This window comes from Haemorhous mexicanus, chromosome 1, assembly GCF_027477595.1.
Source record: "Haemorhous mexicanus isolate bHaeMex1 chromosome 1, bHaeMex1.pri, whole genome shotgun sequence".
Classification (NCBI taxonomy): Eukaryota; Metazoa; Chordata; class Aves; order Passeriformes; family Fringillidae; genus Haemorhous; species Haemorhous mexicanus.
In genome coordinates, this window is record NC_082341.1 from 22,666,614 (window position 1) to 22,691,826 (window position 25,213).

A 25,213-nucleotide genomic window follows, 5' to 3' on the forward strand; every position below is an offset into this window, starting at 1 on the left:
GTGTCCTCACACTGCCATCTCAGAGGGTTTAGGGTCTTTCTTTTGTTCCTGTGTTGTATCTAGCAGACTTATCTGGGTGTTCTGTATATCCCTGGCACCTCGAGTGCTAAATGCTTCCCAAAGGCCCTGTCACCACGTAAAACCAACAACCCGTCAGTCTTTTAAAATGGGAAGGTGTGGCAAATTTTCTATTTGTCTCCATCTCTTTATTAATTTCTCTGGCCAGCCCTGGCTTGGGGATGTCTTTGTTGTCTCCGTTGGCTCTGGCAGCCTGCTGGGCATCCTCACTAAGGAACGAAACCAGGAGGCAGGCCACAGGATCCTCGCCACCTCCTCGCCCTCACAGGCAAAAGGGTGTCACATCAAACGAAGAAGGGTGAGGAAAAGGCCCCGTGTACGCGAGATCTCCCTCTCCAGAGACTGCGGACAAGCGGCAGCCACAGCCCAGCCTCTCACCCCACGCCCCTAGAGCGGGGAAGGCACGGCCCGGCCGGTGCTCCGCCCGCTCCGGCAGAGCCGCGCCCCCGCCCCGAGCCCGCTCCGCCCCCGGGGCTGGCGGCGTCTGCGCGGGGCCGGCTCCCGGAGCCAGCGGGTTCGGTCCGGTGCCGTCCCGGCGATGGAGGCGGCGTGGCGGTGGCCGCTGTGGCTGCAGGGCCTGGCGCTGCTGTGGGGCCGCGCCGTGGCGGGGCTGGAGCAGATCTCCACCACGGCTCCGCCGACGCCGGCGCAGGGTAAGGAGGGGCGGGCAGCGCAGCGTCTCTCCCTTCGCTTCCCGTCCGTGCCGCGGCTGCGGCCGCGCGGCCTTCCCGGGCGGGCCTGGCCGGGGCCCGCGCTCCGCCCTGCGCCGGGCAGAGGGGCGCGGCGGCGGACACGGGCTCGGGCTCGGGCTCGCCCCGAGGCCTGCCGGGGCCCAGCGGCGCCCGGAGCGCCATGAGGAGAGCTCGGGGCTTGCCGTGGTGCTGTCCGGCGCGGAGCGGGCTGGTCCCGTGTGCCCGGAGGGAACAGCCCTCTCCCGGCCGAAGGACGGGCTGATGGCGCTGGGGTTTGCCCGCCCCCGGGGCCGTGGGGGTGTCCCGACTTTGGCACGGAGACAGCAGTCCCAGAATGGCAGGATGGGGCGGATTGGAAGGGACCACAGTGGTCTCCTGGTCCAGCCTCTCTTGCTCAAGCAGGGTATCCTAGAGTGCACAGTCGCCAGCGTTTGTTCAACCCTGGATGATGGTGAGGAAGAAGGAGAAACTGATGGAAGTGCTTGTCCCTTCCTTTTCTGTTGGAATCATTTATCTCTTCGTTGCTTTTGGCAGGCAGCTGGTGAAGCTGCGCCTCAGATTTAGTTGCCACCAACAGATGTGACCACAAAGGTGTGTGGCAGGTTGGCTGGTATCAAATGTGGGTATCTTAAGTACACCTTGACAGGTGTGTCTATGTCCCAGCAGAGGTGTTTCATTTCCTTTAGGGAAGGGTTTATACTTGAAAAAGGAACCTTCAGCTTTTTGAGACAACTAACTTGAAGCAAATTAGCCTTACTAATTCATGTTCAGAAAGGATGTTTGTTTGGGTGTTTAAAATCTCACAGGAAAAAAATCTCATTGGAAAAGTAATGAAGTACTTTTTTTAATAAGCATGGTGGTACTCCATGTTGAAAACTGTTGGAAAATTTTTGAGTATAAACTGAGAACAGTTTCTGAACTTGCTTCTCATGTTGGGTTTTTTTTTGGTACATGGGCCTTACACTTAGGCTGTTAATTGGTACCTGTAACAATTTAATTGTTACCGGATAAACTGGTAAGGGGGTTTTCTATATGCATATATAAATTAAACATAAATATACTGCTACATAAAATGCATTTAATGTTAAGAATTAGTATCAGAAATATGTAATAGTTAATTATGAGAAGAAAATATTGAAATATATAGTTGTTTCACAAGCAAATAACTCTACCTCAAATTGACAACTTGTTGTGACTAATGCTCCATTTGGAGATCTTTTCCCCTTTTATTTGTGATATAGTGAAATACAAACAACCTTGTTTCATTAACTGGTATAAAAACGATCACAGGAACAACAATTACTAGAATAAAAATCCAGGTTCACACTAGGAAAGGAGATTCCCCCTCATCTTTCAAATAGTTCATCTAGTTCAAGACTATGACATGTACACGGTCTTGTGGGCAACAAATTATGTATGAGTTATGGATAAAAAAAGACTGCTTTTAAGATGATTAGCATGGGGTACTTCTAAAAAAAGTAATTGTGAACATCAGTATGTATTTTTTTTAAATTCAGAGAAAATGCATTGCTTGGCTTGTCAAGCTTCTGTTAAAGTTCTTATTGAACTCTTGCATATTAACTTTGTGTCCTATGTTTGGAAGTGTTTTTTATTGTTATTTAAAATCATATTAATTGGAGAGCTTTAATTTTTAAAAACTTTTTCTCCCAGAAAAAAATGAATGGCTATGGAAGGGGATAAATTCTAAACAAGGGTCAGCTCTTGCAAAGCTTCCAAAGCAGCAGAATTTGGAATTTTCCCTAAATTGAAGTAAGTGAGTTCTAGAATTTCATCAGAGATATCCAGAGACTCTTGGGTTACACCTTCTGTGTTGTCCTTAGAGAAAGCAAACTGAGGGTAAAGGTAAGCTTGAATTTTTCCCCTCTGTCTGAGGTTAAACTTAAATGTTTTTTATCTCTCTTTGCTGTAGTTCTCCTGGAATGGAATTACTGAGATTTCATTACTTCAGTTAAAAGTATTGCTTTTATCTAGGATTAGGAAAAAAAAAAAAAGGTTAAATATTATGATAAATGCTTGACCTTATGGAATAAAAATAAATATATAATCTTTGTGTATTTTGGTTTTGTTTGGCTTTTTTAGCATGTTCAGCATTTTCCCAGAAGTCCTGTGAAGAATGTCTAAAAAATGTTTCGGTAAGGATTTTAGCATCTTTTTTGATTGATATGAAATCAAGCTGTTAGGCTTTCTTAGGCTATTTGTGCCTTATTTAAGTGATAGAATCAACTGATGTGTTGCTTCCCATCTGTCACACGTGATGCCAGTGTGCTTTCACTTTGCCAGAGTTGCTCCATGGTTTGGTCTCTCAGGGTGTTTCTGTGCTTTGTCTGGAGAGGACAGACCAAGTCCAGGCTTCCAGTGTCAGTGTGTGCTCAGGGCTTTTATAGCTCAGCTGAGCAAGTTGATCTTGCTGCTGCCTCAGACTCATCCTCATTTTGTGGGTAGCACTTAGTTTAATGTCCGTCTAATAAACTCAGCTTAGAGTTAAATGTCCATCTAATAAACTCAGTCTTAGGCAGTTAAAATGCCTTGCTTTTCTTGTGCTGTGATAGGAAAACTGGGAAATAAATGCAAATAAACTGGAAGTGCCTTTCTCTAAAGATGCCCCAAGAAGTACCTGTAACTGAAGCAGAGTGTGCCAGTCCTTCCACTGACTACATCAGACTCTGTGTGCTGAAGACTGCCAGGCTAAGCCACTGTTGGTAGCAAAGTGTATTTTCAATGAGATTGCAATAAGGCAGACGTTTAAATGTTAGAATTTGTTTCTCTGTTCTTTGCTGAAAACTTCTTTAGCGCTACAATACGGATTGTGATAAGCATGCAGAAGGCATTAGTCCCTGCAGAGCAGAAGTGAGAGATTATTTCAAATTCAAACTTCAGATGTTACTGAAAAGAAGCATTTCAGGAATCTTAAGTTTCATATAAGTTTCCATTACTGGAAAACCTTTTCACCAGGGAAGATTGAGAAATATCTGAACTTACCTGCTTGTCTGATGCATATTTTGGCTTTAAGGGAAAAGTATTAATTGAATTGTATTGTTGATTGTTTGTTGTCAGATTCTTTTATCTTTGAGAATGAGTCCGTTGAAATATTTTCTTGTACTTCAGCCCCTGCTCCAGCCAGTAGCTGTGTCAGGTATTGCCTTTTGGGTTAGACATGTTTTCAGTAGTTAGATGCAGGAGTCTCCATCAGAGGGATGCAGCTGGCCTTTCTGGGCTCCCAGTTGTCACCAGCAGTGTACAGTCATTTGGATTAGAAGAGACCTCATGAGCCACCTAATCCAGCTTTCTACTCAAAACAGGGTCAGCATTATGCTCAGAGTTTAACAGTGACTTTTATCATGCCCCCTATTAGTTATTATTTTTGAACTGGTAATTCTTATTAAGTATTTGAACCACAAAAATAATATTCTCATCTAACATCTGTAATTAAAAGGGCACTGTTTTTGCAAGATGAATTATCTTTTCTTAGTTTTTTTTTTCTTGATGTGTCCTTATGGGTATGTTTAAATTGTACAGTCTAGCAACTACAAAATAGTAATCTATTCTTAGTAATATGGTCTTCTTGTATCCACACTTTTCAAGAAAGCAGAATCTGCTACAAATGGTTTCCTTTGTATGTAACGTTTTGTAATCCATTAAGAGCAAGATAACAGGCCTTGTGTAATTGAGGATGTATGACAGAGATGTTCTTGATAGTACTGTTAGATAAAGCATAGTTCCTGGCTGAACTCTTTTTATAACGAATCCTAGAAACACATGTCCTGTCTAAGATTCCTATTGCCGTTATTCAAAGCTGTTTCATTGTTTGAGTTTTGTGGTAAATGACTTCTGAATAAGAATTTATTTTAACATATGAAAACCAAAACCTAAGCTTGATGCTTAGAGATGGCTTCTGAAGCAGAAATGTTGTGCTGGAATTTTATCTATAATACACATAAAAACTTGAAATTTTAAAAATATCCAGATATGTGAGCATGTGCAATTAAGGTACACAGAGTACTTTGCAACTCAGACTGGATGAGGCTGTATCATTCATTACCTTGCAGCAAAAGCTTCTCTAGACTTATAAGGATTCTTTACTATTTTCTTTCTGTGGATAATGAAATGCAAGGCTGAAGTAAGATTATAGGTGTATTTTTATTCCTTAAAGATACGGGGTGTTTTAAAATTCTGGGCAGTTGGCAGTCTGATTTTGTATTTCGTATTTGTTTATTCCAGTAATTTTAAACCCAAAACCATTTTACCCTCAAGTATGCAGAGTACCTCAGTATGTTCCCAAATATTTTCAGGCTAGTGTTACTCATAAGTACAAAATGTTCTTATTCCATTCAGTTTAGGTTTTACTGAGAAATTGCACGAGGACTTCTGTAGGCTTTAGAAGACAAAGCACTTAATTTCCCCAGTATTAAATTCAGATAAGAAATCTGTCTTTGGAGTGGTGCACTAGATAGTTAACTGTTTTTGAAGATTAATAATTTGTGTTTTTTCTTGTTTCTTTTGCATAGTGCCTTTGGTGTTACACCAACAACACATGTATTGATTACCCTGTAAGAAGTATTTTTCCACCATCTTCATTGTGTTCTCTCTCAAATGCTCGATGGGGAGTTTGCTGGAGTAGGTACTAATTTTACTTTTGCTGTAGAGAATTATTTGTGAGTATGATTACAGTAAGCTTGCTAGAGCTGTTTCCTGATAGTTTATTTGGAGGCACAGGGGGAGGAGGCAGTTGTTATGATTTGGAGCCATAGCCCAAATCAGTGTAGGTATGCTGATGCAATGTCTTTAAAGCATTTTTACTTTCTTTAAAATTTCTGAAAGTGTTGGATGATTTGTCTAGATCCACAGTTCTATTATATTCCAGTGGCAGCAGTGATCCAATACCACAGGACTAGAGTCACACAGAAATTCTTGCATGCTGTTTTTGCTTAAAAAAACTGAAATAACAGTGTAATTGATGGGTACCAAAGGCAGTGTAGATAAGGTTTAAAAGGAGCATGCATGGTGCCACTGTGGGTTTTAATCCTGCATGGTGTAATTGTTCTTCAGTTTCCATGAACAGCTGTGTATGTTTTACTACAAAATACATGACTGAGCACGTGCTGCCATCAGGGTGAATTATTTGGAGGTTTTTTTGTAATAATGTTTGTACAGATCCAGATTCAGACTAGACTGGAACAGAGAACACCTAAGGCATGGGAAAGCTTATTGTGTGAAGCAAGAGTACAGCTTCAGTCCAGCAGAGCAAAGACTTGCTGCTTTCTGTGTGTTTGTGCATGGACACCAGGAGGCTAAAGGACAAAAGCAAGTGGGGGTGAACTATCAGTGACAGTGTCGACTGAAGAAAGTTACCATACTTAGAGGCAGAGAGATTTTGCAGTAGTCTAAATTAGGGTAGCAGAAGTAGAAGATTGCTGTTAAAGTGGAACATGCAAGTTTCTGAACACTACCACTTAATGACTGCTGCAGAGTGACTAGATGAAAAAATATGGGTGAACTTGATCAATTCTGTGTTCTTGGAGAAGGGCTTTGTGCTTTGTTTTCTGAGAACAGGCATTTGTGCTTAAACTTTTGTTGGAGTTTTTTAGGGTACGATAAGAATATAATTTCAGTGATAAAACTCACTTTTAAGAAAACTGGGCTTGCAGTGTTGTAGTAAAGGCTTTTGTTAGGAAATGTTTAGCAGACTTTTTTCTGGAAGCATGGGGGGCTGACTCCTGCCAGGATCTGAGTACTCACACAGCTGCTTGCTTCCTCCCTCTGTCCCATGGCCCCAGTGGGATAGAGGAAGAAAAAAGAACAAGAGCAGAAAACCTCCTTGTTTGAGATAAGGACAGTTTAAAAAGGGAAGGAAAAGGAGGAAGAGGAAAAAACACAATTTTTTTACCACCCCTCACAGGCAGACATGCTCAGCCAGTCCTCAAACAATAAGTGCCCATTGGAATTGGCTTTCCCCTTGGAAGCCAGTTTTGCCCTCCACTTACCTGTCCTTTACCTCAGATTTTTTCACTGACCATGACATTATCTGGTGGCCAGCTTGGCTCAAGCGTTCTGTCTGAATCCCTTCCTGACCTCTCTCATTCTTACCTGTGTCCAGCCCTATTCATTGGGAGGAACAGAGGGGAGGGGGCAGGGGGGAGGTGGGAAAATATTTTGGTGCTCTTCGAGCCTGTTAAGCAGCAGCTGAAACTTTGGTGTGTTACCAGCATGTTTGAGCCAGAAATCCAAAACCCAGCATCAAATGAGCTGCTATGAAGTAAGTTAACACTCTCAAACACACCAGGTAGAGGAACATGTTCTTTTCTACTGATATTAAGAGTGGTCTTGACAGTTTACTGCTTCTGTGGAAATGGCTTCTATGTTTTGTGCCACTTGTGTTTCTAAATTGACTGTAGCTTAAGCACAGAATGAAAACTTCATAATGGAGCGCATTCTCAGTTAAAAAAAGTAGAAAAAAACCCCAAACCAAACAACAAAAACACCCTCAAATATGCATTTCCTTAATATGTTTTTTACAAATTACAAGCAGCAATATGCAGTGGGATTATATGGCTTTTTTGAGACTGTCCCCTACAAACACAGCAGGAAAATTAATTAACTTGTGAAGGTGGTGGTGATGGGTTTTTTTCTTTAAGCAAATAAAATTGAGAGATGAATGTTATTCACCATTGCTGAAAATGAAGGTGAATAGTGCAGCTTTCAAAGTCAAAAACAAATGACTGTCTTCCAGTTACAATTTTATATGAATTTCATGGGTTGACAGATTATTAATCAGAGTGAAGTGAAGAACAGCGTAATACAAAGTAGCTTACTTGTGTTGGGTGTTTTCGTGAATGGTAAGCAGATGAAATAGGTGCTGTTGCCAGGAGTGTAGACTGAAAACTGATGGTCTTTTCCTTCACTTTAATAGGTCAAAAAAAACCTTTTTTGCTTCAGTTAAGTAGTATACTTTTAAAAAAACTTAATTTTGTTTAAAACAATTTTTTTGAAAAGTTTTTGCTTTATGGCATGAAGTATATTTGTTTGTAGCTTGTTGGGAAGTAATAGAATGAGAAATGGGGTTTTACTTAATGTCTGTTCAGTATAGATTATGCATAATAGCAAAGTTTTAATGTGGTATACTGCATTTTATCTGGGGTAGTTCAACAGAATCATGTTTTGCATATAGGGATGAAAAAGCATGTGGGAAGGAAGGTAAGAGTTATCAGAAAGATAAGTGTTACTGATTGAGTCTAACAAGTTGAATATATTCATGTTTTTCAGTAAACTTTGAGGCTTTAATTATTGCTATGGCTGTGGTAGCTGGACTCATTCTGGTGTCCGTAACAGTCTGCTGCTGTTACTGCTGTTACTGCAGAAGGCGTTCCAGGAGGAGGAGGTAAACATGTGTATTTGTTTTCTTTACTCACACTGGGTCCTGGTCTTCCCTATCCACCTACAATTACTTTCCAGTATACTAAGAATATTTTCATTTGGAAGCAGTTTTGATCACTTTGCTTTATTTGTTTGAGAAAGACAACAAGATAAGAGATATTTAGTGACAAGTAGTATGACACTGGAAATGGTGCTGGAATGACAGTGATGTTTTCTAGTGGTAACAGCGCTGATGTGTCTGACTTCAGATAAGCTGTTGCTTTACACTTCTACATTTTACACTTTCTTATTAACATTGGACATGAAATCTTTCAGTGACCATGTAAATCCTTGCTTCTTCTGATAATGGTGGAAATAATTTCTTTCAAGGCAAGCTCATAGTACAGCAAAAAGGAGCTAGGTGAGGAGAAAGTAACTGAGCAACAATGTTCTATATGGCACTTGGTATCCATGTTTTAGAGTTGCTCTAGGATCTGTCAGCAGTCAGTATATAAGGGGTTAGCTGTCTTTGCCAATACGAAAAGATATTCTACATGTAAGATAATACTTCTTTGCTCTGAGATACTAAGAATAATTTACTAATCTTCAAGGAAAGTAGTACTGCAAAAATAAATGTTCATGAGATCTTGGAGAACTTGTAAATTTTTTTTTTAATCTGGCTTCTCTGAGTAGCTAATATTCTTAAAAGAAGGGAAGCAGTTGACGAGTAGCTAAAATAGGTATGTCAGTATTGTGGTGTGAAGTGGGACAGCACAACATGCTTCCCTTTATCAGTTAAAGTTTTAAAGCTTTCTGGACAGTGTAGTTTCAGCTAGCTCTGTTCTTTCTGTCTTTCAGTACTTCTTGTATGAATAAAATGGGGACCTTATTTCTAGGTTTAAAATGATTCCTGTACTTTTTAAAATATCTTTGACTCATTCCTATTTGAGATTTTGGTTTTTTTAAAAGAACTTATGTAACTGTACATTGTTTAGTGCTGACTTAAAGCCAAAGAAATATGGTACATCTGTGGCTTTAAAGAAAAGTGAAAATAATTGTAAATAACATCTCATTCATTTCTTTCTTCCCTAAGAAAGAAGTGTGTGCCTCTTCTGTTGGTAGACTGGTATACCAAATCTGCCCTAGTGCAAAAATGAATACTCTTAAGCCCTGGGCTGATAAGCCCTGGAGATGTAAAGAACAGGTTTAGATCTTACATAAGATCTGCCAGCATCCTCTGCAGAACAACTGAGTAGGCCCCTGTAGCTGACATGTCAGAAAATAAAGCTTGAATCCTGTGAAACTAGATATTTGTGCTGGACTTCAGTTTTAGTAGCTAAGTTGTCAATCAGTACTGTAACATCTAATTCTAAAAATAGAGGGTTAGTTGAGAGTCGTCTTATGCCAAGACTCCAAAGGTGTCAAGCTTAATCTTCTGACCTTTAGAGGATTTAAAGGTCTTGTCAATCTGGGGCCCAGCTTATTTCAGGAGGAGTCAGAATGTGTTATTACACTGAAGCCTGGTACATTATTTGCTTTAAGCCCAGTGGATCTTAGCAGGAATTCTTTTGCTCTCTTCTTCCTTTCTTTTGTGGAAAATGAGTCCCCAAAAATAACTTTTTTTTTGTGAATAGGAGGAAGCAAGGGTTCCACATTGTGGAAATGTAGTACTAGATCTGTTTAGCTGATTCTTTTTTAGATGGATCATCTGAGCTCTGAGGTGTAACCTTGTTTTGCAGAAGTATCAGTGTTTCTTTAGCGAATTCTTAAGCTGTGGTGTTGAAGTGTTTGAGAAGCCTGAACTTAGGTTTTCCTTGAACACAGAGAATACTTAAGTGCATCAACCCCCACATCAGTAATGTAATTGGCTCATCCGTGTCCATACTACCACAGGAATTCTAGGAATATTGGTGCATAGTTTTTATTTTTATCCTGTGTTTTTGGACTTGTTAACGAGTTAGGTTCCTTGTACTTGTGACAGTTCCATGAACAGCTATTATTTGTGAAACTGCTAAATAGACTCTCATGAACTTCTGTTATCAACCATGTTTTTATTTGTATAATCTCAAGCTTTCTGAATTTGGAAGAACAATTAATTCCAAGTATCCAGAAATCAGAAGATATTTAATACTGTTTAAGTACAGGGAAGAAATTTATTTTCTGCATCATACATCAACATTTTATTTATTTGATGCTTTCATATTTTGCAACACAAATTGTGAAGATTATATTGCATAGTTATAAGACATGGGGTCTCCAGTAAAGCAGTTTTACAGAAGGGTGCCCAAGAATGGGAGCTTCTAGTTTTGCTGGACATGCTGAAGTGGGGAATTGATTCGTTTTCCAAAAGAGTCTAATACTGCTTTCAAATAAAGGTGACCTGTTGCATGTGTTTCCTGTTCCCCCAAGATTTTTTTAATTCTTTAGGTGGAAAAAGCTGAAACTAAGAAATTTTTGTTTCTGAAACATTGCATGGATTCTTAAGTACTGGCTTATACTGAAATAACTAAAATGTTGAGAGAGATATAAGGACTTCTTTGAGCACATGAAGGAAGTGAGTTCATATTTCCAAAGCTGAATGTGTCTGAATTTTGTGTATTAAAGCATTTGACATGCTGTAATTAACCACTGGATGTCACTCTTGCTTAACTTGGATCTTGGTGGCTGCTGATGAGTGGTAATGCTGCTCAGGTATATTAATATTGTAAATATTCAACTCAGACATCTTCAGAGCTTTATTCCCTTTTGGAACGTGATTAGCACCTGGCAATTGTCCATTTACTAATTACTAATTAGCAAGCATGGCAGTTGTCCATTTACTAACCCTGAAGAATCATCATAAATTCTGTCAGGGAAGATCTAACAGAAAAATTGTTTGACATTTGCTTTAGAGTCCTACAAGTCTTACACAGTCTGTCTAATGGTTAGGTGAAACTGAGCTTTCTCCAAGGCTGGACACAAAGCTAAAAGTGCAGCAGAGAATTCAGTAGAGCATATCTGCACATGCACAGCTCAGATGTACTGTGTAGGTTCAGCATTTTCCAGAATCACACAGCTGATGCTCAGGTAAATCCTTGCTCATTCCGGAACAGACTCATTTCCTGGGGGCAGCTTGAGATTGGATAGTAATGGTTGTTGGAAAGATAAATTGTTCTGGCATCAAAGGCTTATGAACCATCAATCATCTTCCAAAGGACAACAATGGACTTAACTGTGCACATGCAGAACACTGAGTCTTAAATGGGGTGTGACACGTGGGGAAAAGGGCAGTTAGGAATCCTGCTTCTGGAACAGTCTGCATCCTTTTCTTAAGAAGCTGTAAATAGTTCTATGGAGGCTGAAGGGCATATTACTGCAATGAGTAGAGCATTTGGATATTATAAAATGTGAAAGGATAATTACACAAACTTGTAAATTAAACTTACTCAGCTGTGAAATTTTACATGGCTATGAAATAGTAAATAGTGATAGCTTAGCAATAAAGTTGCTTTTTCCTCCTCTTATGCTTTCCTTCCCTCATTTTTCTGGCAGACTAGAGGAAGAAGAGGAGCAGCTAGCTAGGAAGAGAGAGGAGCGAAGGCTACAGTCTCTTCAGAGGTAAGTCTTGACAGCTTGATATATAGCTATACACTTCCTGATGATGTAGGAGTATTCTGCCTTTCTAAGAAATACATGGAGTAGGAAACAAAGAGGCATTGTGATGTTAGGCATGACAGTGTCAGGTTTTTACAAAACAGAGCTTTATTATGAGATTGATGAACCTGATTAGGTTATGTATTGCTGTAAATGAACAGAGAGCAAACAAGTTGATGCTCAGTGTGGCAGGTACTATGAGTGCTCTGTGCATCTCTGCTAGGTAATGACAAGCATTATCCAAGAAGAGAAGAGATGCATATTTGTTTTCATAAACATCTGAATTTGTGAGCTGAAAGAGTCAGACTTGAATGTGCATGAAAGGGTAGGAAATAGATGTCTGATTCAGGAAGTGTGCTCACACACAGTTTCTCAGATAAGTTATGTTAAAAATTTGCAATGGATCAGAAAAAAGGGGAATTCTCTACTTGTTAATCCAGTTATAACTAGTCACAGTACAGTAGGCCGAGTGCTAGTATGAACATGATGTTTCTCCTATAATGCTTTTGTTTCTTTCTAAAGAGGAGGGATCCAGTGAAGAGTATCAAGAGTTTTTTGTATGCCAAAACCCTGTGCCTTGTGGTGAAATGTACATCCTTAATTGTGTTGCTTTGTTCAGTTAAGACAGCGCTTACCTGTGTTTGTTATAAAGCAGTGACTTCTGACTACGTGCATAATGGGATGATTGTGTTCCATAACCTTTCCACTGTTATTTGTGCATCCCCTTGGTACAGTTAATCTGTAGGAAGTCTGATGCATCTGGGGTATAAGGTGTGCTGTGCACACACCAAGCAGGCGGTGTTGCACCAGGCAATTAGCAACCTAGAGCTAATATCAGCTCCATTCTTGAATTTAGCCTAGGAACAAAGATCACTGGGAGCAGGCTGCTCTGCCAGAATGATTCCTGCAGCCTTATTTAGAGCAGCATTCCTCTTTCCCAGCTCGTCTCAGGAGTGTGTCTGTGAAACAGAAACTGCTTTAGTTGCAGGAGCCTAGCAGCAGCCCTAGGGTGTTTCCATGTTCTGAACATGCATACCAATTGTGTGTGTGGCTGGGGGTCATGGAAAAACACAGGCAGTAAGCCACTTCCAGCACCTAGAGCACCTCACCCTACCCACTGCTTCCTTCCTCTAAGACCTTTGGAGAATGAATTGCTACTAGCAGGCTGTAGAACAAATTAATATTCTCAACAATCCACTTTTGACAAGCAGTCTGCAGAAGAAAACACTGCCTCGTACTGTGTAGTCTTTCCTTTCTATTGTGAAGTTTTCACATAGTTTATGAAAATAGCTGAATAGATGTTCAGATAAATATCAGATAAATGTTCAGTTAAATACGGGAGGAAAATAGGCACAGCATTTACCTTGTGTCTATCGGGCTCTGTTTTTTTCTTGTCATCTTGCATGTTGTTTGTTTTTTCTGTGGGTTACAGCTGCTTCAAATACAGCTCATATCAGCTCATGTATGGTTCATATCAGTTGGCAATGGAAGGTGAACAGGACTAGCCTGAGCTTCATTTCATGATTCCATTAGTGAATGGTAAAAACAAAGCAAGGAGGCCTAAGTTCCATAGTGTTCCATGGAAAATTTTTTTGTGGAAGTTTTAAGATGATTTCAGCACCTAGTATTTTCTGTCTGTCAAGACAAGTATAAATTGACAGTAAGAGAGAACAAGGAGAGAGGCCAGGAAAAGAAAGGATGGCAGTTTATTTGTGAAGAATCAAGTAAGGAAAATTATTATGTGAATTGTTAGTATTGAGAAAAATACTTCCGCAGCTTATGGCCGTGGGGACAACTTGCATGAGAAGCCAAGACTTCAGGAGTAATAACAGTAGTGTTAAGAAACAACCAACTCAAGACTGAAGTGACTTGAGCTGATCATCATGTGAGATGTGGGTGGTACAGTAATTCTGGGTGGCTGATTCAGGCACTGCCTGTTCAGAGCTGTGTCTGGTTCTTCTGGGTTGATGTGTACCTAAGCCTTATTTACTGAGCAAGAATTTACTCGTGGGTGAATTGATACCGTCGTGGCTGCCTGTCAGAGTTTGAATGTTTCACTGATAATAATGGTTTTACCCTTCAAACTTAATTAGATGTTTGGTGGTTTGTTTTGAATAGCCTAGGGAAGTATCCTAAAGCCTTTCTGAGGTTTAAAGCCTACGCAGCTTGATTTTGCACCATCCCCTTCTTAAGCAGGTGCTTTCTGAATTCAGATCACACTGGCTACTGAAGTACTGAGGTTTCAGTAGCTGAAACTGCAGCAATGAGTCTTCATTACTTCAGACAGGATATGCAAAACAAGGAAGAAATGCCATTACTACCACCTGTAATAAACCTGGTTTGAGCTCATAAACTATACAGTAGAAGGATTTAGTTTTATGTTGGAGAAGGCTGCTTTAAGCAGAATTTCTCTGTTCTCTTCCTGAGATCCCTTGTCCCATATAATATCTTCCTCTTATGTACCACAGAAAGAAGAAATACTGTTATCAGGTTACCTTCAATGGGTAAATTTGCCTCCTCATTTTTCTGTTGTCTTCAATGTCTCAATCCTGACTTTCTTCTTCTACATGAATTTCATTACCCTGACTCTCCAGCTTCTGTTACTGCATTTTGGCCAGGTTGCTTTGTTTACTATGCTGCCTGGGCTTAATAATGCAGAGGGATGTAAAGGACATGGGTATCTCTGGGAAACAGTAGTGGAAGGTTTTGAGTCTGTCTGTCTTGTTTGGTTTTTCCAATTGTGCTTTATCTGTGTGCTTTTCCAGAAGTGCAATTGCTGGAAAAGGCCACTTCGACCCTCAGCTCTGTAGGAAGCAGGATAATTGCTTCTGAGGATGCCCAGGATCTGATTAGCAGTAGGAATTGTTTGGAGGTGGAATATGCATAGGGCAGATGGGATCTTTGGTGAATTAAGCTGTCAGTGCTTAACAGCTTTCTGCTGAATATGTGCAAATTGGAATCCTGCAGAAGTCACAACTTGTCTAACTGGGTTGAATTTTGACAGGGGGTAGCAAAGGGTGCAATTTTTAAAAAAAAAATTTGTTAGAGGAACTTTTTTTGCCAGATTCTATGTCTTTTCCTCAAGGTATATAGATCCTGGCTCATACTCATGAAGCAGTTGTGTAGGAGCTTTTATGTTTGTTTTTTAAAATAAGTAAAATAGGTACTTCCTTTGTAATATAGGAAAACTATCTCAGAAAAGATGGAATTTTTTCCATTTAAACTTCTTTCATTTTACCCCCCTTCACCTTTGCAAAAGGGAAGGAGAAATCGACCCATTAGACAGTTGGTTTATGTGAATAATTTAAGTTTGTCAATACTAGATACAGCTTTAAAAATGGTCTTACGGTCAGACAACATAGAAGCCAAGTTATATTTAGCACAGTATTTTAATTTATTCTCTGCATGGATGCCATGCTGGATTTTAGGAAGCAGTAGTTTTCATTTACACTTGCTGTACATCTTAAGCAAAATAGTACTGCACCTTTTTATCACTTTAGGATTATTATATTGAATTATCATTTTAGGATTATTATATTGAATTAGTATTCCAAAGTATGTTCTGTGCAAAGCTAAATTTTACAATCATGCTCTCTGCTGGAAAGCATTAAGGAGTGTTCCAGTGTAGTGTAGTGTCTTGTTACTTATGTATAGATGAGCACCTCATTATGAATGTGTGCATATATGCGGATGCTTCACTTTTGTATAGAAAAGTATTTCTTATTATTGTCATACATCTTATGTTCACACTATCTATTAGTAAGAATTTATGGTAAGTCTTAAAGATACAGTGTGTGTATGTACTTACAGATGAAGTGTAAATAGAAAGATAATATATATGTAACTTCTAAGTGTGAGTATTTTAAAAAAAATTGTAATGCAGTTACTAATACTAATGTAAAAATGCTGATGTCCTTTTTGGATGTAATTATAGTTTGCTTACAGCTCAAAAGAGTCTGAATGTTCTTCTGCTGCCTTTATTTCTTGTAGGAAACATGAAAGAAAACTGAAGCATGATGAAATACGTAAGAAGTATGGTATGTGTCATCTTGTTTTGATACTCTGCCTAAGTTGATTCCTTTTCCCAAGCCCAGTTTTCTGCTGATGCCTGTCTTCTGACACCTGATTTTAGCACATTTTTGCTCCTGTTCTCTTCCTGCACTGACTGTCCAACTGGGCAAGAAGACATTGTGCTTGGGATGGGCACTTGAATATATTTATTAAAATAAGTGGTTTATTCTGTCTGTTCCTAAGTAAGAAAACTGAGTTTGGGGGTTTTTTTGTTTGTTACTGAATGTGATAAATCAACCTACTTGAACTTTGCTGCTGGACTCATGGCTATTGAAGGAGAAGAGACTGACTAGTAGATAGCAAGCTTTTTAAATCAAGCTTGAAAAAGAAGGGTGGAGGATGCAGCCTAATGTAGGAATAAATTCTTTTTTTCTTTGTTCTTAAGTGGAGCTGTGGTCCAATTGTAGAAGAATATCACAAGACTGTAGGACCTGCTGTGTTGTGTAGGAGGCTCTTATTATGTAGGCTTGTCAGTGCTTGCACTTTTCATTTGATTTGTTCATAGGGTTAATAGTACTGTGTATTCAGAGACAGATCTGCTAAAACTCTGCTGCATTTTTTATTATGCAAATTGCACTAATGTCAGAAAAGGTATTTCTAGGGGTCTGAACAATCACTCAAAGCTGTTAATTTTCATCCTCTTGTTAAACTGATTGGCAGAATCTAGGAATGCCTTCATGAATCTGTAGCCTGCCCTTTGCCTGATGCAGAAGTGATACAGACAAACTCTGCAGGGAATTCTCTGCCTGGAGAACATTTGTGAAGGAACGATCCTTTGCAGGAATAGAAGAAAACTACACTGTGAAGCTTGAGCTACTGAGGGAAGAATGTTGTAGAAACTGGAAGTAATTTTTCATAAACATCAGTCAGGGAAGTTGTTCTGTGGTATTTTACAGTATAATTAACCCTGTATCTCAACCACAGTTCAGTTTCAAGAGTTTTTTGAGTGATTGACAACAGTAGTCCAGGTGTGAAAAAAGCAAACAAAATCTAAGCACAACATGAAACAATACAGGCTTTTTGTGATTGTTTCTCCTTAGAAGAGACCTCACAGTCAATCACAGCAAGTTTGAATCATTGGGAAAGGTCTGGTGAAGCACTTAGGGCAATGGCTGTGTCCCCACAATAACTTGCAGCACTCAGTGCAGATGGACATTTGCATCTCCTGGATGTAGCCAAGATGCAGTCCTGGGTGCAGAGTCACAGTTCCATTATCAGAGCCCTGCACTGGGGTTCAGTGGTGTGAAAGCTGCTTTCAGTTGTGTTCTGCTTGTGAAACCAGTTCATTTGTCTCTGCATGGCCCTATATTTCACTGAAGACCGTTGTCTGTTCAGTACTCAACTTTCAGAGCTTTGTGGAGTGGTTTGCTGGATCTTGTTGGAGTACTTGAGTTCCCTGAAATTTTAAACTGTATAATGCAATGCCTCTGGAATACAGACATCAAATTCAATAAATCAAGTATTGCTTGTAGTTATACTGTCCACAGTCATAGGAGAGCTAGTGTCATTTTGCCTCCACTATCAATGAATAAATGAAAAACAAGTTTGTACATTCATTGCGTTAATAGAAGGTGTTCTTTCTTGTAGGAAGTCAGACATACTCACTTCTTCCTGCACTTAGGTTTTGCAATGCAGCTTACCTGCACAAGATTGCAATTGGACTATAAAACTTAAATTTTATTAGCAAACTTCCATATAAAGTTTATTGACAGGTTTGCTGTATTGCTAAAACAAAGATTAATTTATATTATCAGATTTATCAATTTGGAATCTCATGGTTAATTTTTGTTTTAAAGAAAAAATTTACTCTCACATAACATAATTCGCACATCCTTAAAGGATGTGTGTAACTGAGGAAAAATTAAATACAAAATATGTATAAATTTTGAAATTCAAAAAAATAATTGCTGTTAAATATAAGGGTTGTATTCTGATAATACACAGACAAATGGTGGTCAGAATAATTCCGTGAGACTTGGATCTTCTGTCCACGTTTTTTACTGTCTAGAAAATACAGGTGTTAGCATATGAAACACAATCTAATAAAAATTGCTGCAAATAATTATGGAGGCACTAGATTATTTTGCACTCTTACACACTGCAGAGAGGATTCTCAGTTAAGTAGGCATGGATGGGTGGCAGAATGACAATGACTTTGTTAACCTGACTGTAGATAAAGACGATGATGCCCAAAATTTCAGTATTTGGTTGGCTTTAAGGAAATGCCTTTTCCCATTTCATCCCCAGCTTTCCATACCCCATTTAAATGGTAATTACACATTTATAATGCACTGCAGGTGTCACTCTAGCCACAATCCTTTGGGAGCATTGGAAGCAATAGAGAGCTTTAGCAACCAGGAGTACGCACTTTCAATTATTTCTTTGTTGCACAATTTGATAGTATTTTTCATTTGCTCACATATATGAATGCAGTATGATTACACAAATTATATGTTGACTCTTAGGAAAAATTTAAAGTAGAATTTGGAGTACTTTGCAGCTTGTGTAGTACACAAAGGAACTACAATTTAATTCCTGCTGCATTTGCTTCTATTGTGTGTTCAGTATAGCATTAGTGAGAAGCTGCTTTATTATTTATTTATTTGAGGATTTTGCAGAGTATTAGTGGAAGGATTCTTTTCATTTAATTTTTGCAAAATGATTATGATTTCATTGCTTTTGTTCTGCAAAGCTTTTGATTAGCTATTTTAATGATATGTAATCCTCTCTTGTTTATAAGGCTTTGGTTTTTCATTTGGTAGTTTATAACAGTAAATGTTTCTTCTGTTCAAGGTAGATACTTTGCCTTCACCTTCTTTAGTGTTCTGAATGCAAGGCAGGAGAACCTTATATTGCAAAACACTGAAAGCTATTTAGTTTGTTTGTTAAGAATACAGTTGTTAATATGGGGGTCTAGAAATAAAGAGGAAAAGTTTAATAAGGGGTGAAGACATACAGCAAACTAGGTTGGTTTTTTGTTTTTTGTTTTCAACTTTACACAGTCTCTTGTAAGTATTTCACTTAATTCTGTTTTTGGGCAGTGTTGGTACGTGATGAGAGTCAGATCTCAATGACTGGGAATTTGCATAGTTAGTATACAATATAAATGAATATGCTGGAAAGAGGTATTCATTTCTTTTCACCATTGTTTTGTCATTTCATATTTACTAACATGCTTCATTATTTCCTGTAAACTAATGAAAAATACTTGACTACTATACCTTTCAAGTTTTTGAGTGTTTCGTAGATACTGCTAAGTAGGTCAAATACTAACCTCAAAATGAGGGTAAATAGAAGTAAGAACTTTTAAGTGACCTGTGTGCCAATATTCAAGTTCACCAGTGACATGCAATGGACTTGATTGCAAACAAGGCTCCTGAAGATGCAAACATCTGGTTTCTCTGAACCCCTGAGGGTAAATGGCAACTTGGTAGTGGCTCTCATGTCAGACAGGAAACAGTTGAGAGACAACTCCTGTCTGGTTCCAGGCAGCACCAGAGCTTCAGCTGAACCAGACATGCTGCCCCAATAGTATGGGCTGCCAGCTCCTCCTGACACTGGCAGGGCAGCTCTGGCAGCTGACAGAAGTTTTTTGTCATGCTCCTTTTTTTGTATGTCTCCCCATATAGTTTTTGTCCACTTACTGGAGCCTGATACTTCTTCAGTAAGAGCTGGTGCAAGTGATGAGCTGCTGTCTCACTCCTCTTACTTAAAGTAATCTTATGATGTACTTAAAATTATGAGGGTAAAAGAAATTTAAATGCTGGGTGCAGGCTTGAGAGCAAGGCTGAAAGCAAAGTGTATCAGGTATTGTAACCCGTGGTTATCCTCATTTGGAAGGAGAGCTTGCTATTTCTCTTGGTGTCCGTTTTTTCTAGGAGATCAATTTCTGAAGTCAGAGCCAAAAATACTCACACTGGATTGACCCTTAGTTCTTAAAGCCTATTTAGTTTCAGCTTTTTGTGATAAAACAGGTGAGAGTACTTTAAGTTAGGCATATTAATTCCTGATTGGTGTTGATTAGATCTGTTCATTCCTAAACATAATGCAGTAAAATTAAAGGAAGTACTACTGGGAATGATATATGCAGTGAGGAGTAAAAATGACACATTCACTTGAAATATGAGGATTAGTTTTCTAAAATGGCTTTTAGCTGAGTGTTTTTGGGCAGGGGAAGAGGAGAGTATATTCACTCCTCAGAATGGTGTAGGAAAGGTTTATCAGGACTCTTACAGAATCCTCTGATTAATTTGAAATTGGCACTACTGGATGTAGAAAAACTTTTCCATTGGGTTTCAGCTGTTTAAGCTGTTAAGAACAATGTCTGGCGGTTTACTGTGCTACTTTCAGACCTGTGAAGTGTTGAGTATGTGTCCTAAATGAAATAGCATAAAAATATAATAAGCACTTGCCAGACTCTACAGAGAAAAGTCTGCAGGCTGTGTTCATTTTTCCAGGGAATATGGTACCACCTCTTGTTACTTTGTGGAAAGCTTTTTGAAGTTAGGTGCATTTATTTGCAAATGTAACTTAATGAGTGCAGGGAGTTTATGCAATGGCAATTGTAATAATAGTGGTAATTTCCAGTATTGATGCTGATTTTTGGTAAATGTTGTGTAAATGTGTTTTATGTTTCAAAAGGGTGACATACAGGAGTACTGCATTTTTTTTTTTAATTGGACTTTTATGTTGTGTTTCAGGTAACTAAATATATTAGGAGCCATAAATCCTAGCTGCCAAAGTGTTAACAAGTCTGGAGGAAGGGTGGGGGTGGTGACGATCTGGGAGTAAAATAAATGTTTCTTCTCTCTTTGGGTTGGGGTTAAATTAATGCAAGAATATTACCTGAAGGCACTGAAGGTTGAATGGCAGGCCAAGGATAATGGAGGATTTTTTATTGTGTATTAGTTTACTTGACAGCTAGAATAGACATAGTGGACATCACAACTGCTTGTTTAAATGCATGAACGGTAATATTAAAATTTGAGAAGTAACCACTTTCTAGAAGCTTAAAAATATAAAAAATTCAAAATCTGAAAATAGTGTAGATTATTTTTTGCAATTATATCATCTAAGCATATTCTTGTTAACCAAATGCTTAATTTTTATTTATTTATTTTCTCAAAACCAATTATAGAAATGGATAGTACCTCTGTACAAGGTACTACACCAGGTAAATAGACTATATGTCATGTTACCTGGCTGAAGCTTTATAAATGTTACTGGCTTACTCCTTGGACAAGTGAGGGTCATATGTACGAGGGATAGATTAGATATTAACATTTTGCAAGTTGACTGCTTGTAATCTTGTTTATTTGAGGGATTATAGGACTTTTCATATTTATTCTTTATTCCAAATATTTACTGTTCCCTATCAGGTAGTTAGTTGCAGTAACTGATACAATAATTGTGCTGCTTGACTGGCATCTTAAAATAACCTGGCAGTTCAAATGAAGCTCACCAACTGCACAAGGTAGGCAATAGTGTAGTCTGCCTGCAGCACCATTTGGTTTTGACTTCCAGATTAAACTGTCAATGTTCAATATCTGTGTGCAGGTATATGTGAAAGAGCTTTGGTGTGAAAAGGACTGAGAGTTCTTGCAAGGTTGGGCAGTGACTAGAAATATTTTTTTTCATTGTTGTGAATCTGAACGTTTGTGATTTGGAGTTGCTCGTCTGCACTGTCCTCTGTCTCCACGCCTAGAGAAGTGAGCTACAGAAGAGTCCTTGTCAGACATCAGTATAAAAATCTTGGCAGAAAAGGTAGCAATAGTGTCCTGTCCTTTCAAACATAAGGTCAGCCTCTGCTCTCTTATAGGACTCCTTTATTTTCAGTCTTCTGCCTACCCCAGATTTAAAGTGTGGTTTAAAGTCTCTTTGAAATTATTTTCTGTGTGGAACAGCGATTGCTCAGCTAACCTGTACAGAGGATGCTCTGCATATCCAGGCACTCAGCACAATTGGATGGCTTTGCAGTGCTTTCTGTGACAGTATTCTAGTATAAAGTCATTAAGAATCTTTGTGAGGGAAACATACTGTAACTTGGATTAAGGGATGCTCTCGTTCTGGTCCCTGGTGGTTTTAGTGCACATAAGAAGCGATCTTCATTTTTTCTTAGAGATTATTGTCCTGTTGCAGATAAGCTGTAAGTGACTGAATGTGACAGATGGTTGGGTATAATTGAAGTAGAACTAAGTCAAAGTAGTAACATCTTACATTTTAAAAGGATGATGATCTTATAGTCACTTGCATTTATAAACTGGCCACTCAGAATCTGTTCTTCTTGAGACATCTCTGTACTTGGATTTTTTTCTTGATTCTCACAAGTGCATTTTTTGGGGTATACCTCACAGATGAGAAATGGTTTTTCTGTAATAATTTTTCATAGAAAAATGTTCTCTCCCTGCTAAATCATGAAAAAATTATTCATGATTATTGTCTGAGAAATAAGAGTGCTTAAGAACACTTCCAATTTATTATAATACTTGACTGTCTGGGTAATAGAGCAACTATTACAAGAATTGCCTTTTGGATTTGTTACATGCAGTTACCGATAGCAGTGAAGTCAATAACTCAGGGTTTTTTCTAAAAAGAAAATAATAACTAGTCCCATTTTGTTTTACAGGTCTTCTCCAGGATTCTGATAACCCTTACAGCAGATTTGAGAATGAATAAAGATGAGCACCTTCCACAAGAGCTGTACTCCAGAATCCAGGAAGACAGTTTGTTTTCATTAGCCCTTTGTGCTCTTTCACTTTTGTTTTTTTCTCTCCAAAGTGTTTTTTCCTGGTTGTAAAACTAGAAGCAGCTAAGACTTTCTGAAATAACATACTTCTATCTCCTACGTGTATGGAACTAATTTTCCATAAATGTTTTTTGTTGTTGAAATGTTCACTGAAGTTAGTTTCTTTCCTCTTCTTAAAATCTATTTTTTATTACTTGACTCAGTTGGTTAATAGTCACAATAGTGTGATTTTGAGTTCAGTCTTAACTGCTACTTAAAGCAGGTGTTCTTATGTTCCTAAATAGAGATTTTTTTATATATATATAATAAAAAGCAACATGGAAGCACAGCTCCACATAGCAGAAATAGTTGATGAAAAATACATCATGCATATTCTTGTGGGTGGAGATTCTTTTGCCTGGAAAAGCATCTTCCAAGAGTGTAATGTGTAGGGCTTGACAGAGAGGGGTATATTTGTCTTTGAATAATTAAATTCAGTTGTGGGAATGTTAATATGTACTTTGAATACAGTTAGCAAAATTGGAGGAAGGTTGATCTTGAAACAAACATAGGTGTTCCTAAATTTAAGAAACATCAGCCTGTGTAAGCACTTTTCTTCTGCAAACTTAATGTAAAAAAATATAGTATAAAGTTGCCCAGATTCTGACCCTGGCCAGCAGCTGAAGCACTGCCCAGCTGCTTCCTCCCTCCCTTGGGGAGATGCAGGAGAGAATGGGAACAGCAAAGGGTTGAGATAAAGGCACAGTAAGAGAAGGCAAGGAGGGTAGAGGGAACAAATTCTGCAAAGGCAATTGCCACCTCCCAGAAGCAGACCTCTGCCCAGCCTCCCCTTCACTTTTCTTGGTGAGCCTGGAATAGGGCCAGTTTGGGTCAGTTTTGGCCAGCTGTGCCAACTGTGTCCTCTCCCAGCTTCTTGTTCCCCCCTGGCCTAGTTGCTGGAGCAAGCAGAGTGGGGGGAAAATGAAACCTTGATGCTGTGCAAGCAATGCTCAGCAAAAGCCAAAGCACTGGTGTGTGTTACCAGCACTATTTTTGCCACAAATCCAAAGCAAAGCAGCACCATAAGGGCTGCTGTGAAGAAAGTTACCTCAGTCCCTGCCAGAGCCAGTACAATAAGCAGGCAGTATTTTTTTTTAACTTTTATTGTTCTTTTGATATTTCCATAATGTGATTTATTTCCTGTCTTACTTTTCATAGAGGTGTTTCCTTGAGCACTTTTGGTAGCTTACCAGTATGATGTGACAAGCAAAGAGCTCTTCTGTCCCCCCAGTCTAATTGTATGTTCCTGTTTATTCTGCACACTTTAAATCACCTCCCTTGCTGTTTATTATCTGTTAAGCAAATGTACAGTATTGAAGATGTTTGTGTTATTTTTGTCCACATTCCTAAAATAAACTCTTTAACATCTTGAATATGATTCTGTCCACTTCTGTTGTTCCATACCATTTTAAATTAACTTGGTTTAAAAGAATTTCCTAAGTATGACTTTGGAGAAGGAAAAATTGCATTTTTGCTGGTTGTCTCTGGCAGGATTAGATCAGGCCTGCGGGTGAGGATGTAAATTGCCATTCCTTGCAGTGTCTAAGAACCTGCCTCTGCATAGGTTTAGTAAATACCACCACTGGTTTTGGTACAGTGTTCTTTCACTGGCTTTACCTTTTCAAACTGTTTCTCTGTATAGTTTCTCAGGAATTGATATAAAAATAGGTTTCCTACTTTCTGAATCTGTATTGTAATTACTGTTAGTGAAATATTGATCTGTTTTTTCTTTTTCCTTTAACTCACATTTAGCACTTTATTAGTAGGCACTGTGTTTAATTTCATGTTTCTTTATCTGTCAGCCATTGTCAAATCTGAAGTATTATTCAAATGCCTGTCTTAGAAGAATGATGGTCTGTGATAAGAGTGAGTTGATAGTGTGGAAATGAAACATGCTGATGGTTTTCCCCGGAGATAACTTTTGCAAAAATGATTAAAGTCTGTCTCATGACCAAGTAGGGACATTCCTGACTTAATAGAAAAGCATTTTTCTTCAGCACCTGCTACAGTGTATGAAGGGCTGTCATGTATTCTATCAAAAAGGGGAGGAGGGACAACCTTTCTTACAATTTCAAAGATGGTAAAGTACTTGGAGAACCAAAATAGTTGTGGCAGTTGTGGACATGAAAAGGTGATGACTGTGATCAAATTTACCTTAGGTTAAGCCTTAAATTTATACAAAATGTTAAGCTGGACATCAAATGTGGTATATTTTTGCTTACACAGTTAAGACTACTAATTTAATGAGACCGTTGTGGACACCAGCTTTAGAGCTTAATAGAAAATGCAGAAATCCTCACAAAATCCCTGGACTTTTCAGATTATTTAACCTTTCTTTTCAGTGTTCATTGGAGCAAATAATTGGATGGAAAATACCCTCATTTCATTATATTAATTAGCTCTCTGCTTTTCTGTATGTCACTATTTCTTTCTGTGGCTTACCACAAGAAGGCTTATTTGTCTTTGTATTCAGTGTACCCACAATTGGGAAAACAGTTGTAGAAAGGTAACATTGTATCTTTGATTCTCAGGTGTATGAACAAAGGCATTTATCATCTTGGGTGTGATCTTCCCTTCCTCCACA

The 25,213-nt window shown here is 38.7% G+C and overlaps 1 protein-coding gene across 1 annotated transcript; it reads left to right on the plus strand.

Annotated features, from left to right (window-relative positions):
* The first annotated feature begins 553 nt into the window (after positions 1-553).
* Positions 554-24,002, plus strand: LOC132325538 (pituitary tumor-transforming gene 1 protein-interacting protein-like). The gene is made up of 7 exons (XM_059842962.1): positions 554-731; positions 2,871-2,923; positions 5,297-5,405; positions 8,052-8,166; positions 11,673-11,738; positions 15,765-15,811; positions 22,471-24,002. Exons 1-7 carry the CDS (start codon positions 617-619, stop codon positions 22,518-22,520), a joined length of 555 nt encoding a protein of 184 aa, XP_059698945.1. The 5' UTR covers positions 554-616; the 3' UTR covers positions 22,521-24,002.
* The last annotated feature ends 1,211 nt before the right edge of the window (positions 24,003-25,213 follow it).